Here is an 18469-nt window from a genome sequence, read left to right as displayed (position 1 = left end):
TTTGAATGATTAAATTAATCATATATGCAAAAGCACTAAAAACAACTAGAGAACATTCCTGGTAGAGACGTACCAATGCCGTGCTGAGACTGAGGCATGAGTTGTTTTGCTGGATCAAAGTACAGGAGGAAGAACTATGTACTTTCAAATATCAAGCTACCTAGCTAGTGACACAATCTGTCTCCCCTGTAGTTATGCGAATGTACAAGCCACAGCACATTACAGCTTCAATTTTTCACAGAAACCTAATCTTTCTTCCTTCCTCTTCTCTGCTAACAAAAAGAGCCCCCTATTCACATGAATTTAAAAACTTAGTGTCACCATTTTTGAGTTTTCTTTCTTCGTAAGGAAAAGCTACACTAGAAACAGTCAGGATCTGAAATACTAAAATAGACATTAAGGAGGTCTGCAAGCGGGTGTTCCTATTTTATTCATTCACACCAGAACTGAGTATTTACTGGCCCTGTTTGCTGGGGCACTGAGCTTGGAGCAGGTATAGCAGAGCAATCCAGCCCTATGCTCTCTCTACCACCTTGCAGTTCTCTCAGGTGGCCCCTTAGCATGACTTAGAAAACCAGAGCTCATGAATATTAGCCTTGCAGTATCCTTAGGCAGCTAATAGCTCTAAAGAATGGTTGCATCAGTTAGGCAAAATATGAAACTATTTTTTGGCATCCTTAAGTAGGAAAACAATTTCCTCATTACCAGATAGGTTGGGAACCTGGTGAAAGCAGGTGGCCGGGTCCATGGCCAAGGGACAGCCTGTTTAAGGGACCACTGCAGCTGGACACCAGTGAGCCTGACAAATGAGGCAATGGAATGTCACTGATACTCTCTTTCTCCTCCCTTGTAACACTTGTCCCTATTCACAGCAGAGAGCAAGGACATTCCACTGACCCAGCTGAGGTCATATGCATGTTCCTTGGCTGCCAGGAATAAGGAAAAGCATCAGGATTTTTTGGAATTCAGCCCACATACTCCCATGATTATGTATTTCCCACCAAGAGGGAGTCCTGATAGTATACAGGAAAAAGAAAAGAATAAGAAAAAAAATTGGCTCTAACCATCTTACTAAGCCTACAGATCTGGTAGTCTCTGAACATATAACCACTTCAGTAGATCCTTCATGTAATCAAGACAGAATCTGTGTTAAATTGCAACACGGACAGTTTGTAGTATTTTTATATCATGATGTTTGCTCCTCAAAAATTGTTAAAGCAATTTTTAAAGTTTTAGAAAATCTTACTTGCATAGGTTAATCTTTCACATGCAGTACAGTCAATATCTGAAACATTGAATGTCAACTAAAAACTAAGAAAATTTTGTTTTAAAAACTGCAATAACCCTGCAGTTCATAAATTGTATTTCCATGTACCACATCATGACATTGGCCCAAGGACACCATAGGGAATGTAACTGATGTTTCTGTGATATCTCAGAACTATTTGTGGTTTTTATACTTACAATTCTGGTTGTCAGCAAGGAGATAGAAACATACTAGGGCGGGGCTGGGAACACTCAAACCCTAAATTTCTTTGAGAGTACTCAACTGAGAGCCCTAAAAGGAAAGCTGAGAAAGCTGACTGATGTAATTTGGAAATGAGAAGCTGGGGAGCTTTTCTCTTGCCTGCAACCTGTTCTCCTTAGGGGACTGTTCATGCTGGGGCTGGTCCCTGGAGCCTTGGAGGATGCTGGTACTTGTGTCTGCCAGTTTGCCCCACTATCTGGAAATGGACCTAACTTACCACGGACGCCTACTGACACAGTCCTTCTCTCCATGACTCTGGTCTCCCTTCTATTTAGCCATTGACAGGCCTGCTTCCACATTCTCCTGGTGTAACTCAAGTTTCTGCCAGCCTTACGTGCCCTCTTCTCACTTGCATTGGAACTTTCTCTGTTAAATTTAGCCTTATATTCATGAGACAGATGTTAACTTCCTACCATGTACAAGTAATTATGACACACGCTAAGGTTATTTGTTTATGTTAAAACTTTCTGGTGTCTGGGAATAGATTTAAGTATTATTTCTACTTCTGGTCATACAGTTTGTGATACAAGAGCTATAGGAACAGAGCTACACTTACGATCCCTCTGTTCATTTGCTACTTGCCACACTGCTTTGCATTGTAGTTACCACGGCAACTAGAATCAAATCCTTACACATAGTAGGTATTTGAATAACTACACTAATAAATGAAATCATCAGCTAATGTAAGTAAGAAGCTATCCCCATTCTTTGCATGAAAATAACATGAAGGAAATATTAGAGATAAAATGAACAGTCTGAGTCTATTCCTTTAATTAAACCTAAACCTATTGTACATGTCCATGACAATTAAAATAGAAAAGGGACAAAGAACAAATAAATCAATTCTGCTGCGTCTACATAGCAGTCCTTTACTGAGAATGGAATATATCAGTCAGAGCATTAACTTGTCTGTAAAATGTGTCTACTTTTGGCATGTTTTTGCTTTGTTAGATATAAAGAGATTGCATTGAAGTTTAGCTACCTCATCTTTCTTCTCATTTGTAATATACTCATACAAACGAAAAAAGGTGGTAACTCCCTAGAAGAGAACCTTTATCAGAGATATGCCCCACAGCAGCTGAATGACACCAAGGAAATCATTTCCCCTTCCTCAGCCTGAGATTCCTCGTCCAAAACTTTGATGAGTAAATGACACAATCTCTCAGTTCCTCTGATTCATGTACACATATCAATTTATACATTATGATAGGCATAAGGTAAAGCTATACTGCCTGGCACCAGGGTGCTATGCTTGGCCATGGTACTTGCTTAAAGCAAATGTGATACACGTACCCTCTAAGAGCCACCTCTTTCTTCCTCTGCCAAAAGAATGGCAATGTCCCAAAAAGGACACCTGAACATTCAGTGCAGATGCTGATGTCAATTAACAGCTCATACCAACCCAATGAGACATTATTACAGCACAGTCTACTAAAAGCTAATTAAATACAACAATTTGCTAATAATTGAGTGTCAATTCATAGTTAAACTTTAAAACAAAAAACTTTAATGTACAGAGAACTGAAAATGGACATTATGACACAATGGAAAAAAATTTAAGCAACTTTTAAAAATAAAAATACATATAGTATTTACAGGAAAAGAAATGACTTCATATAGAATTTTCCTCATTGAATTCTTGAATGACTATTCCAAGTAAGAATCAACATTTTTTAAAAACCGTTCTTCCTCATTAAGATATTCCAAGACAATATTTCCACCATTATATAAAGGACAATCCTCCTTAGCAATCCAGCTTTCCAAAGTATGATCCAAGGGTAATACTTCTCCTGAAGTCATGTGACATAACCTTAATTTCTGTTAAAAGAGAAATAAAGCACATTAAAATAAACAAAGATGCTTATGTAGCATATCCTAAAACTTCTAGGGAAAAGTTATTATAACCAGTTGTTACCTTGGCTGCTAATTTGTTATTGTTGTTTTTGAGACTGGCTAAAGAAGCTGCAAAGTCGATGACCTTCCCAATGCTCCATCGGCGGCAAAAGAACATTGGTTTGCTCTTCTCTTTGCTTTCCTTGGGTAAGAAAACCTGCAAGTAAATTCTTTCTGTCTGTAAAAATAAAAAAGGTAAAATACAGATTACATGCATGAACTAGTTTTCTGTTTTTGTCTGGTGACATCTCTTCCTCTCTTCTCTTAGTCAGAGAGGGACTATCCTCTAATGTGTAGCCCAGCAGCCACCTAAATTCATGGGAATAGGATTCAAGACCCTGACAGGGTGATCTGTACAAAGACAGGTATGTGATCTAAAGTAGGCCAACCAAGGTCTTTTCCTGGAATTCCACATTCAAAAGGTGGAGGAGGAAAGGGAGAGCTCTTTCTCCAGAGTTTTTAGTCTTTGAATTAAACTTGGAATTGCCTGCAGCTATCCTCCAGGCCTCTCTGCTGTTCCTGAAATAATGTGGAAAAAAGTCTCCTCAAATTGGAAAGAATGAGTCCAATACAGACAGAGACGTCAAGGGCACAATGGACTAATTCAACTGCATCTGATTCCTGGAATTCAGTCATTCCTAGAGACCAGATCAAAGCCACTCCCCATCACATAAGGGATAAAAGTTGTTTTGATTAAACTAGTTGGTATCGAGTTTCTGTCACTTGAAGTTGAAAGATCCCTGAAACATAACACATGTCTTTTCATGCGAAAGACCTCACAACTATTTAGAGACAGCAGGGCTTTTGAGAATAAAGTAAAAAACAAACAAACAAACAAACAAAACAAAAAGAAAAGAAAAACAGACAAGTACCATTATCAATAAAAAAGAAGGACTCATAGATTTGGATGGTTCCTCTAATATTCTATACCCTATATACTCCCTTATATTGTATTTTCTTGCTAAATTAATAAATGCACACAGAAAAAAGGGAATAAGGGCAACAGTGTTTGGCCTTGGATAGCACTTGATTCCTAAAAATAGCTTTAAAAAAGTACTGACTTTGTAACAGGGGGATCTGGCCAGGTCACTGGGCAAAGGGAGGTACCCGGAGAGGTGTCAGGAAGTGCTGAAGGTGACAGGATTGAAGCTGCAGCAGGCACATGACTCCATTTCTTTGGGTGAGAGTAAACAAATGAGTGTATGATACTCAGCCCCAGGCAGAGATGCTGTACCCCTGCGCACAGCTACAAAATCCTCCTGTCCACTTTCGGATCATGACGATGGGAGGAGGGGCAGAGAAGCTGCAGAGGCTGACATGCACCTGTCTATTCCATGGGATTGGCTAGAAAAGCTGGATGCTCCCACAGCGTGCAGGATTTTGGGGCACAAGATTTAACCAGAAGGCGCAGAGTCTCAGCCCCTTTTGCATTCCCCTCGCTTGCCCAGTCAGGGTGGGCTAGAGTGTTCCTGGGACCCAGTGGATACCAGGCCCACTTGTGGTTCTTGCCTTGCCCTTGCTCACCCTGTTGGGAGCAGGCTTACTGGGACACACATCTTGTTGGCAACAGCCCATGGGACGTTGTAGCTCCACACCACATGGCACAACTCCTGGACTGTGCTCCCATTCTTTTGTTCTGAGAGCAGCCCACAGACACGCAGGCTATAAACATTCACCAACATCAAGGGCGTGACCAGCTTGGATGCGGGGGCCCCCTGGATGGAGCCCCTCGCATGAAGGCTACAGTGATTTGGCAGAGCATCCCATCCTGGGACAGGGAGGAAGCTGCTGCAATGCAATGGTGACGCTGGCCCCACAAGTGCACACTCAGGGAGAAAAAGAGCCTGAATCTGGACAGGAGGAAACCTGTTTGCATTAACAGCCTTGGTCTCCAGGAGGACAGGTTAAGAATGGAGCAGAGTGTCTGATTCTGGTACCGGGGCGGGGGGGATGGCTCGCTTCTATGTTTTGCAGAATAGATTGGCTTGGAGCCAGTACTTCCCCATATTGCACAACATTTTAATAAAAAGTTTTTTGCTTCCCCACCACTTTTTGTGTTACGCTTGTGTTCTGCCACAGGCAGCTGAATCCCACTCTGTTCAGTAACAGCTTTACACACCAGTTATTGTCACAATAAAATTTTTGATATAAGAGGAGCATCTCTAAGTTGTAGAAGAAAGATTACAATTATTTTAAGAAATATTAGAATCAAGACAATTCCCATCCCAGCACTAAAGAATATAGATTTGTTGAAGACCAGTGGAGTATATTATTACATATAATGAATACTAAAAGAAAAAATAGAAATTATTGGAAATTCAAGTTTTGGGGAACTACTCTATCACCTAGTAGTTCCTGCTCCAAAATCATACTAATAAATACTAATACTAGTATACATATGAAAAGAGAATATTAAAAAATATAGCCTCACCTAAAAAAAAAAAAGTCCAAAATGTAAAAATGAAACGGAAAAGCAAAAGAGTGGGAGCAGTAAGAGACATAGAAAGAACCTCCTGTTCAACACAAACATGTACAATCTGTAAACTGAAATTTCAAAACAAATCAAATATGAAAATAACTAGACTCGAAAAAAAAGACTTTTAAAAAAAGTTATTTAGGTCCCTGGCCAGGTAGCTCATTTGATTGGAGCATCTTCCCAATATGCCAAAGTTGAAGATTCAATCCCAGGTCAGGGCATATGCAAGACTAAACCAATGGAAGCATAAACAGGTGGAAAAACAAATCAGTGTTTCTCTCTCTCTCTCTCTCTCAAAATTAATAAACTTTAAAGTTATTTAGGATGCACATTAAGATAAATTAAGGAATATCTATGACAAAGTAACAAGAAGCTATGAAACCAAAACAGGCAGAAATAAAAGAAGAAAGGCTATAAATATCTAATAACAAATATAAACATTAAAAAATAAAGTTTCTAAAATAAAAAACTCAGGATAAATTTCTATAATCTCTCATAAAAAATCTCACTTGATTAGAAGATAGATTTGAGGAAGTCAAAAAAACTTCAAAAAAGGAATAGTAAGTAAGGATAATCACTAAAAGACGACGACTACCATCAATGGTTTCTAAACCAGCATAATAAAAGAAACTGTAGAAAATTCAATCAATTCAAAAGATAACAGGAAAGAGAAATAAAAGGATGATGAGCAAAAACCCTAAGATGGAAGAAATACATCCAAATGTACCAGTAATCACAATAAATATAAATGGATTCAACTCACCTACAAAAGAGGGATACTATCAAACTGTATTAAAAAAACAAAGCCCAGCTATATGCTGCTTATAAGAGACACTCTAAAACAAAACAACAAAGAAAACGGAATATGATGAAGACCGATGTAATAGTTAAATATTAAAAGAAAACTAGTAAAACAATACTATTACAATTCAAAATAGCATTTAAGGCAAAATTCATAAATAAGATATAACAATGAAGGAATTCCACACAGCTGATAATATACAACTCAGCAAAACCATTAGAATTTTAAGAAAAAAAACCTGACAAGCACCACATCTACAGGAGATTTTAAAACATCTGTATCAAAAACTGATAGTTAAGCAGGTGAAAAAATTAGTATTCACGCACACATACAAACAAAGGCACACATATGTAGACATGTATACAGAGAGAGTGCAAATGATAAAGTAAATAGGGCAAAATGTAAGTAATTGGTACATTTGAGTAAAGAATTATGGAAAAATTCTTTGCACTATTCTTGCAACTATTCTGTGTTTGAAATTGTGTCAAATTACAGTTACCTAAAAAACTCATTCAAACAAGTAAGTTGAAAATGGATAAGTTCACCACTGAATGAAAAGTTGAAAAAAGAACATCAGAGAAAATGTGAACAAAAAAATAAAAAAGAAAAGGAAATGATAATGTATGAGCAGAATTTAGTGAGAGAAAGCAAAGAAACAATACAGAGGTCAGTAAAATCAAAATATGGTTCTCTGAAAAGACTAAAATATAAAAAAAATAAACACAAACCTCTGAGAAGACTGTTCAGGGAGAAAACAAAGAAAAATACAAGTGAAAAATATTAAGAATGAAATGGAATGACTAAAGACTCAGAAGAGGTTTTGGAACGTAAGAAAATAAGTTGAATAACTGCAACAGTTAACTGGAAAATCTACATTGGGAATTTTTAAGAAAAATATTATTTACCAAAACTTATTTCAGGAGCAGTAGATTATCCAAATAAACCAAGAACTAGTTAATATTTTGAAATAGTACTAAACATTCTCCTCTCAAAAAGGGGTAAATTCAAAGACTGTGATAACTATTAACAAACCTTCAAGAACAAAGAAGGTTTGTCCCCACCTCTACAACTATTTTGAAGAATAGAAAATGGAAAGCTACCCAACTACTTTTATAAGTACAATCTGGCTCCTAATGTCACAAAATAACACTAAATAATATACTAGAAAATCAATGTAGCAATGAATTTTAAAAGAATTATATATATATGAGTCGAGTGGTTTATCTCGGAATATGTAGGTGATTCAACAACAGAAAAAAAATCAATCAACATAATTTATCACATTTATAAAGAAAAAAATCTCAACATGATCATCTTATTAGATATAGGAAAAAACTTATAGAAAAACTTAATACCTATTTATGATATAAATTCCTAGCAAACTAGGAATAGGAAGAAATATCATTAACCTGAAAAAGGCTACTATCAGAAACATAAAGATCATATTTAATGTTAAAACTTCAAAATCATTTGGATTAAAATTAAAAATGTGATAAAGATGCCCACTATCACCCATATTATTCAATATTGTTCTGGAGAGATAAACCAATGAATTAAGACAAATAATGATGAAAAGGAGGAGGAGTAAGCAGAAAGAAAATTTGAAAAAAAAACCCCTGAAGCACAAAACTGTCATTTGCAGAAAATAATAACTGCTTAGAAAAGTTCCCAGAAAATTTATAAACTGTGGGAACAATTAGAGGTCTCTTTGCTGGATAGAAGGACAGTATTAAAAAACCAGCAATAACCAATTAAGAAAACATTAATTTAAAAGTTATTATTTACAGTAGCAGCAAAAATTATGAAGTGCTTAGAAAATACCTAAGCAAAGATATATATGTTAAGCATTATAGATATTAAAGACAGAAAAGAAGACCTAAAGAAAAATGGGAATGATAGACCATAACACAGATGAGAAGAGTCAAAACTCTAAAGAGGTAAACCATTCTAATAGAAAATTCAGCACAACTTCTATCAAGCACAATTCCACAGAACAGGACAAAGTGATCCTAAAATTTTTACAAAAGAATAAATGGTCAAGAATAGATATAGCTGAAAGCAAAATATAAAGTGGAGAGATTTGTCCTACTCATTATACAGCCATGATAATTAAGACAGTTTGGTATTGACGTGCGGATAGAAAAAGAGGAACTGAATTGAGATTCCTAAATTAGTCTCACATGTATGGAACAATATGGTGGGTGACAGAGGTGTAATTACAAGAATGAATCTCAGTATCTTACGTTATGACAATAGGTAATACATCCAAGTATGGGTGTGTATTTGTACTTGTGGAAATCTTTACCTCTACTTATTTACAATTAATTTCCAAATGGAATAAAGAGTTAAATGAAATAATCAAGTAAAAGAAAACTTTTAATGGAATATATAAGAAAATATCTTAAACAATTTATTTTGAAAAGTACCAGTCTTAAAGAAACCATTAATAAATTTGAATGTATTAAAATTTTAAAAGTCTGGACTACTAAAGAGATAAAAAACAAAGAGAAGACAAACCGCAGACTAAGGGAAGATATGTACAACATTTAATAAAAAAATTCAGAACATCTGCCCTGGCTGGTATGCCTCAGTGGATTAAGTGCCGGCTTGCCACCCAAAAGGTCACCAGTTGGATTCCCAGTCTGGGCACATGCCTGGGTTGCGGACCAGGTCCCCAGGAGGGACCATGCAAGAGGCAACCACACACTGATGTTTCTCTCCCTTTCTCCTTTCCTTCCCCTCTCTCTAAAAATAAATAAAATCTTAAAAAAAATTCAGAACATCTAAAGAATTTCATAAATTTATTTTTAAAAAGTACCAAACAACCCAACAGAAAAAGTGGGGAAAAGATATGAACAAATACAGAAGAAAGTCAACAGTCAATAAACTTATGCAATATAGCTGAACCTCAGTTGTCAAAAGGCAATTTAACTTTAAATGTCAGTGAGATATAACTTCACATCTCAGGGGTTATAAAATCAATGCTCTTCAAAATAAAACAGAATAAAGAAAAATCAAGAGTATGTAACACAGTTGTAAGGCTAGGTGAAACCATGTTAAGGTATGCATGTATGTACTGGGTTGTTGTATAAAATGTAACTGATATTATGGAACTTTAAAGCGATTGCCCTAGAGAAATGTTCCCACGTACATAGAAGGACATTCACTGTTGAACAATTCACAGTAGCAAAAAAAAACCCAACTTGGAAAAATTCTGAATATTGTTTATTAAGAGAATGAATAAATGTTTCATATTCATACTATGGAATATGCAGCTATCAAGATGAACAAACTAGACTAAATGGCTCAATGTGAATAAATGCTAAAAACATGATGACAAGTGGAAAAAAACTGAAAAAGGATACATACGGTGCCCTGCTATTTCTATAAAGTGAAAAACCTCAAAAAACTATGTATCATTTATTTATGTAGCAACACACCATGTAACACTAAGAATGACACATACCAGACTTAGGTTAGTTGTTACTAGGTGGGAGGGAGGAATAGAGAGGGGCTTCAACTATATCTAAACATTTTTGTTTTTCAAAGACTCTAAGACCAACCTGTGGCAATGACTTATCTCCTTCAGCATGCATCTTTAATTTCATCAATGCTACCATTGCAGTTGTTGCACTATTTTTTGCACCCTTCCGTCGCTTAACTGCTATCTCTCCTGTCTTGGAATCTAAGAAACAAGAATAAGCATATAAGCACGTAAGAATATTTATATTACATTTTCCAGAGTTTTATTAATTATTACTTATTTATTATGGCCCTGAAATGTACAGAAATTACACACAATGGAGATATAGGCAACATTCATTGTGTAGGTGTTACATTTACATAATCAATGGAAAAATACCACTGAGGTTGATTTCCACATCAAAAAAACTCACTGTTACGTGCTTCTTTCCAGTTTAAGCCTACGTAATCCAATCACTAACACTTCTACAGAGAACTTTAAGATTTGGTTATAGAAGATTTTAATAAAGAAGATTTAATACATTTTCAGTATCCTTAACAGAGAATGAAAATTCTGCTGAATGAGTACGTTGGCAGAGAGACTGGTCTAAGATAAAGATACATTCTCTCCTGGTACCTGAGATTATCGGTAGCATTCACAGGACAGCGGACTAGGCTTAAAATTTAGTCTTGAGAGGCTACAAACCACTACTTTAACCTCATGAATACCATTTCTAGTCGTGATGGTTAACCATCTGATCTAAGTGGCCCAGCAAGAGAACATCTACCTGGTAGGGAACTTGCATGGAATTTCCAAATTGGTCAGATGGGTCTCGTGAGAAATACTGATACAAAAATGTCATCAAAATCTATTGCAAGTTGCAACCATAGGGGCTGTTAACACCTTCCATACTGAAAAGCTGGCATAAGAAGCAGGCACTTTGGAACTGATAGAGTATATAGCAATAAGAAAAACAATGAAACAAGCTTTCTTGATACTTGCCAATAATATCTTTAACAAGTTTCTGAGTGGCTGCCATCTGAGGCTTAGAGATTTCCAACTTTTCACATTCATGATCTGACTGATGACGGTGTCTATGAGCAATAGAAGAGTGACACTAGTTCAAGTATCTGCGTACAAAATGAAACAGATATACAGAATTTTAATGCTTTGAGTGATTACCTCAGGCAAAAATTCTTCTCACAGTAAGGACAGATGACTGGTACAAGCTCTTTTTCAACACAGTCCTTAAAGGAGCATGGATAAGGTTCATGCGTATCTGACTTCAGTTTCTCCTTGATTGTAGTTACCTGGAAATGTAAAAAAGAAAAAAAGGGGGGGAATGGCATATTTCACAAATTTATTTTGGAAGGTTGCTTAAACTTATAAGAGCAACTTAGACACACAAAACATTATAATAATATTTGTGAGAAGTAATTATTGTGTTGATTGTTGTACATTTTCATATTTTGCCTATGGTGGTATCTTAATCTTCCAAGTCAAGTTAAAATAACTACTCAGTTACTCTTTATTATTTTAGTCTTCTACTTTGTAACAGTCCAATACAAAGATGCCTCCAGTAATACACTCAGGTACTCACCTTATCATCAGCCTTCAACTGGCAAGTCATACCTACTTTCTACATCAACCTTAAGTAATTAAATATACATGTGAACACGTAAAAATTATGTTTATCCATGATACAGAAGGTTAAAGACAGTTTTCATAATGATATACTATATTCTCGATTATTTAATATTGTATTGCCAGCAAATATTACATCAAAGGAAGATGAGATGTTATAAGATCAGCCAGGTTATTTTGAGTACAGGTGCTCCCCACTATTCGAAAGTAGTTCAGCATCCCTATGAAACTGTGCATAAGCTGAAATGGCTTAAAGCAAAGAAGCAATTACCACTAATTTATATGGAAAACTTTTTTAGTGTTCTCAGACCACAAAATGGGTCTCCCAGATGCTCAGATGCAGTTCAAAGCTATGGGGGCTTAATGCTGAGATGCCAAGCGTGGTTCTTGGGGAAGGAGCTTGGTGGGGCCACTCTCACAGCTCAGGTAAGTGCTGCCTATTCAGTGAATGGCTCACTGCAAAACAAATGCTAAACGCTACTTTCACTCTCTGCCTTTTATTGTAATTGTGAAAAAATCCTTTTTGGATTTCTTTCACTTAGCAAAAACAGACAATAATGTGAGTCATAAAAGTGAATGAGCTTAAGGTAAACTTTAAAAAAAACGGGGGGGGGGAGGGGATTAGCGGGGGGGACCGGTATTAAGTAACTGTTTCTAGAGTTGCATGAACTTATGGAAATAACTGCTTGAAATCTACAATCAAAGGACATCCCTCTATATCAATCATATTTACATCTTGTTGGAACTGAATTAACTATTTTTCCAAATGTGTTCCAACAGTCTTAAGGTAAATGATTTTTTTTTCACTAATTAAAAGATCTACTTGAGACATTCTGTGAGAGACATTCATAGGAAAGCAAATAATATCATAAGAAAAAGGAAAGCGCAGGGTAGATTAACAAGCTGTGTAAGAAACATTAGTATGTTTAACTATAGGACTCCAAATGAGTATTTCCTTCCAGTTAATCCTGCGTAATGCCAACATGTTTGTTAATTTTTAGTTCCCTCAGAGAAATCCCCTAAACTTCACAGGGCCAGATTTTGACTGAAGCTCATTTAAACTTAATTTTCTGTAATTGAGAGAACAGATGTAGAAATCCTTGGTAAAGTGCTAGGTAAATGGCGAGGAGGAATAAATATCCACTGTAAAGTGTGAAGCAAATGATTCTTTCCAAACTGAGTGAATTCAGTTTAACTTCCTTCTCCTTTCTGACTCAAGGAAGCTCAAATTTGAGAAAACTACTTGGCGTGTGGTGGATTCAGCCTTCTCCTTTTTTTGGTATTCGAACTAAACTTGGATTTCAAGGAGATGGCTTAAGATGGCCCAGCACTGCTGTGACCAGCAGGCAATCTGCCTAATTCTGGCTTTCCTTTGCAGACCTATTGGGCTCTCACTAAACTTTATCATTCATTTTATCCTTTATCAATAATAAAAATGATATTTTGGTTCCTATCTGCCAGACCTTCTCTTAATCTCTCCATTTGGTCAGAATTAGAATGGGATTTTATTGGACCATAGGTTCGTTCCTGGTGGTCCAATGTTCACTAAGTCAGAACAATCCTAATGCCAGACACCAGTAAAGATTAGCACAGAGGCAAAGAAAACTGGGAGGAATATATGATGAGGGTGTTAATTCAATTTTAGATCTATAAATGTAGGGCCTAAAGCTGGAAGTAGGCCACCCAAACTGAACTGAAATGTAAAGAAATAAGAATTATGAGAATAAAAATGTATAAATACCAAGTAGACCAATTTTCCTTTTTAACTGAGAAAAATATAAATAAAGCAAAACCCTCTGCATAATGAGCTTAGTATGCCAAATTTTAATCTGCTATACACTGATGGTTTGAAATCTCTTCAATATCTGAGGAAAAGTACATAAAAACAAATGTTATCAGATAGGAGAACTATTAACATACCTCAGAACAGCTGTGTGACTCTCTGCTTCTGTGTTCAAGGCTTAAATAATTTTAAAAAGTGTTTATTTAAATGCAATCAAATAATGTAAAGATAACTGCAATAATTTGATATATTTCAAGGGTTAGTATCCTTAAGATTAATTACACTTGTGCTACATTAAGAACTCTACGTATAGGGATAAATGAATACCAGATAAACATAGAGCAGCTACTGTCTCAAAAGTTTTAAAGCAAAACCATTCAACTTCCATGTGAATAAAAACAATTCACCGCTCTAAATTACCTTTACTCTGATGTGCTTTCAAGTGTGAGAAGACAAACAATCCATTGATTCCTTTTATTTCTAAAGCCCATCAATAATAAACGGTCAAAGAAGTGCTCTAGTTCTTAAAATATGATTTTAAAATGTGTTACTTTACAGCTAATAAATCTTTCTGAATTATCTTCTGAAAAGAACTTATTCTTTCAGTGCTTTGTTTAGTAAATTAAATGCCTGATTCATCAAAGTGTAGCTGCAAAGAAAATACATTTTCCAAAATCCTTGGTTAGTTCCCAGGTTTTACTTTGTATGTTATGTGTGGGCACTGGTCACATGATCCAACTGAAGAAATGTATGGGTTGGGCTATTTTCATTTTATTAACTAAAATAAAGAGTAATAATCACAACTGGATTTTTCCCCCACATTCTTTATATTGTGACATGTTCTCTCCTAGTAATTAAAATACACAAATACAAGTTTTACACACACAGAAAAATCACACACAAATAATGCCATCTATGAAGTTGAAAGATTAGCCAAATATATGCACAAATAGTCAGGGCTTATGACTATTCTGTTTGCTTTTTTCCAAGTGATTATCGTAATGAGTATCAAATATCAACAGCTAAAGTAAGAACTGTTTTAATTCATTCTGCTCTTCAGAAATACACTTTATATTACAAACATTAAAATTACTCTCAAGTCCCACATAAAAACGTAACTTACCAAAATATTCGTGAACAACCATCACATACAAATGGAAGGAAATCTAAAATTGAGGGAAAATGTTACATGCACTGGTCAGTGTTTGGTTTTGATTTAGTTTTCTTGAGCATAAGGAATCTCCAAGTCCTGAACCACCTCCATAGAATAACTTTCATTTTTGACCAATATTCTAGTGTAGCAAGTAGTGGTTAAACAAAAGCCATCACAACCTCAATTACTTCTGGGAGAAAATACCTAGATCATCAGGAGATAAATGTTACTTGTAGTAGCATACTAAATCCAAAAAAAAATTATGGGTTTTTTTTGGTGGCGGGGTATTTGTTTTTGTTTCCCAGATTTAGTAGGTGTTTTTGAGGACTGCATACTGCAAAAAATCCTGTATTTTAAGTGAAAAACCTTGGTTTCAATTCTGATTTCACTGCATACTAATTTAGCAATGCTAGGCAAGTTACTTAACAGTAGAGCTTTGGAAATTTTATATAGAAATATAACCCTGGCTGGTGGGGTTCAGTGGACTGAGTGCTGCCCTGCGAACCAAAGGGTCGCTGATTCCATTCCCAGTCGGGGCACATGCCTGGGTTGCCTGCCAGGCCTCCAGGAGGGGGTGCGTGAGAGGCAACCACACACTGATGTTTCTCTCCCTTTCTTTCTCCCTCCCTTCCCCTCTCTCTAAAAGTAAATAATCTTAAAAATATATATATTTTATAGTATAGTGTATTATATATTTAGAAACACATGTATATATGTATACATGCACAAAACCAAAGCCCTATTACTAGGTAATATAGAAATATAGATATAAGTATATAGTGTCTGTGTGTATATGTGTATATATCTATGCTATATGCTATATCTACTTCACAAAGTGATAAAAACCAAATGATATATGTAAAAGATATAAATAGTAGGATAGTAACTATAATTCCCAAAGATAATTACAACAATTGTCTTGAATATATTCACTCTGAGAAAAATACTGTGGTGACGAGATGTTTTTAAAGAAATTCCAGAAATTCAATAGATTGATACTGCAAAATTTAATCCTGAATTATGTTTTTCCTTGATATTGGGGAAAATTAAGTTAGAACTAACAAACAACTAAGTTAGGAAGAGAATTTTTGGAAAGTGCAGGGAAGTATCCATTCTCGGATGTGGCAAGTGAGTATTAATCACCAGATACAATCAGTTACTCTCTAAATTGGTTTCAACGTACTCCATATTATAGTTTATAGCCAAGTAAGGCTGGACACATCCAATCACACCATTTTTACAAAATGAAAAGACAGTGCACTTTGGAGAAAGCTGCAATTTCCCCCGCCCCCTATCTCCTGCGAAGATCTCATTCTACAAGTTATCTCAATAGGCAACAGAAAGAAGGGATCTTATAACCGAAAGGGACCCCTGGGTAACTGTGGGACGTGCGGGCCCAAATACGGTTCTTCCTTCACCTCGGAACTGCGCTTAATGAACTGGTGTCACTGGTATTCTGACTACAGGATTCTGTGCGCATGCTTCATACCAAGAAAGCCTACCTAGTAGGGATGCTGTCTTTCTGTCCACAGCCCACATAAGCTATCACTCATCAGTTGTGGCACTCCCACTGATCCCGGCTGAACCTCAGATTGCTTCTCAACAGAGACTCAGATACTTGCTGCCAATGACAGAAGAAGCTGCAATGGGAGATGAAACCTATTTGCCACACTTTTGTAGTGTGAGCCAAATGTGAGAGCACACTGGAAATTGAAACCCAGGTACCAAGGACTGAGGTTGCTGTGTGCTGTAATTTTTCAGGAGCGTGCCTGCAAAAGAAGTGTGAAATCCTTAAAGCCTGCGCCACACTGCCCTGCGCGGGCTAGTGGATGGGCTCTGTGGACCACGGGTCTCCCAGCTCAGGAGACAGAGATCACATTATTAATGCTCTAAAATGAAGCTTATACCAGTCTGTAGGCTGTTCTAAGAAAAGCCTTCTGTAGTCTCAGCCTCAAACTAGCTGCTCGGTAGATGGTTGCTGATTGGGTGACAATCGGAATGCAAGACTGCCAGAGCTGGGAGACATCGTCACCCGACAGAAGAGTCTGGGGATCAAAGTCCCTTTGAGAATACGTTAAAAGCTAAACGCGTCGCGCTACAAGGTCGTCTCGAGAGGCCGTGAAACCAGGTTACAACTGATCTCGCCCGCTGCCTTCGTCTGACAATAAGTAACAGATTAAGCAAGAAGTCTGGGGAAGAGAAGAGGCTTGCCCCAGGGCGCTGCGGCAGCGCCAGCGAGGAGCTCCAGCCTCCCCCCGTGCGCCTTCTCGGCGAGCGCGCTCGAAAACCCAGGTGCACGCCCAGGTGTGTTTCCAGGAGTCGCTGGGTTTTGGAGACCACGCAAAGGAGACTACGAATCTCCCAGAAGAAGGGCCAGCGCAGCTCGCCGCACACAATGGAGGTCGCGCCCACCCAGGCCTCCCCTCTACCGCCGCCACCATCCGGGGGGGCCAGAGCCGGGACCGACTCTGCCATCACCTCGCTTCCGGCAGTGCTCCAATTGGCAGTGCTGCCCAATGTCCAGCTCCGCCATTACCTCAACGCCACGAGGGGAGGGGCTGAACGCAGGGGCGAGGCCACGGTGCGCACGGTGCGCGCGGCGCTTGCTGGGAACGTGGAGAAGCCAGGGGCTGAGCCCTCGAGTGGGGGCGGGGCCAGGGCTTGAGGTGGTGGAACTTCTGTGAGCGCGAAGAGTGTCTGCGACTGGGCACCAAGCTAACCCAAAGGAAGGGAGGATTGTACGTGTTTTTCACAGACCGGAGTCCTCACGTGCAGTCGTTGAGGAAATACTCAACTTCTGTCCTGGAGGGTTGCGTGCTGCAACCCGAATCACAGAAGGCCTCGCAAGGATTGTCTTTTTAAATTATTGTTAGTATAACTCTAGGAACCAGCACAGTGCCCAGCAGGGGTATTTAGAGGACGATTCCTGATCCGTCCTACACCAGTGTAACTTGATTATATAGTTTAAAGTGAATGCCCCTTGTGAGGAAGACATTAGGCATTTTTATAAATAAAGGTTTGTTTTTATTTTCTCTTGCCTTTTAAATAATTTTTTTGGTAGAAAAAGTCTAGTTCCCGAGTGTATAGTGAACGGCAGAGGGCTTGTTAGCCCATAGTCACTACACAACCACCTGAAGCGAGTTGACTGGGAGTCTGCTGGGATGTAGGAGTTCCACGTGCCTGATGAACTACTTCAAAGGAACCAAGGAAGGAGAGGCTCCTCTAGGTGAGGTACAAATGGATGCCATTCACCTGACTCTAGTCACAGTGCATAAGTGATAAAGCTATTTATGACGGGAACTGGAAAAGTAGTCAGTGCCTCCTGTATGGCCCTGGGTCTTCAAATGCCTGCTGTATGACTTTGAGTTGTCCCAAATCAATATTCATTGAGGAAGGGGGAAAGGTGGGCTTGAGAAACAGGTATCATTGTTACACAAACACCCCCCCCCCCCCCCGCCGCCTTTTTGTGCTGTGATTCTTCTTTGCCCACTGCCAGTAGGAATTATGGCTCTTAATGCCAGTTTGTTAAAAAGGAAATTAACTATTTAATTACAAGTTATACACGTTTAGAAAAATGGCAGAATTGTACTGTTAAATCTCTCACTCCCTTCAGAAAGGAAGATACACCCACAAATGATGGGGGACTCAAAAGTTGGAAACTTTTAGGTTCAGGCAATTGATAAGCCTAAATAGTAAGTGCATGTGGAAAAAGCTGTTGCTTCAGGAG

General features: G+C 37.7%; 1 protein-coding gene across 1 annotated transcript; it reads right to left on the bottom strand.

Moving 5' to 3' along the window:
• Positions 1-3012: 3012 nt before the first annotated feature.
• On the bottom strand, positions 3013-17308 carry ZFAND1 (zinc finger AN1-type containing 1). Its single transcript, XM_054595214.1, has 8 exons — positions 17221-17308; positions 14713-14755; positions 13727-13766; positions 11345-11472; positions 11165-11256; positions 10263-10384; positions 3444-3599; positions 3013-3346 (listed from the first exon to the last, which is right to left on the bottom strand). The coding sequence occupies exons 1-8, from the start codon at positions 17273-17275 to the stop codon at positions 3176-3178; spliced, it is 807 nt and encodes a 268-aa protein (XP_054451189.1). The 5' UTR covers positions 17276-17308; the 3' UTR covers positions 3013-3175.
• Positions 17309-18469: the final 1161 nt, after the last annotated feature.

Source organism: Pteronotus mesoamericanus, unplaced genomic scaffold (genome assembly GCF_021234165.1).
Source record: "Pteronotus mesoamericanus isolate MK-2021 breed Mesoamerican mustached bat unplaced genomic scaffold, CSHL_Meso_final scaffold_54, whole genome shotgun sequence".
NCBI lineage: Eukaryota > Metazoa > Chordata > Mammalia > Chiroptera > Mormoopidae > Pteronotus > Pteronotus mesoamericanus.
Note: the sequence above shows the minus strand (reverse complement) of the source record. Positions and strands in the feature narration are given on the sequence as shown.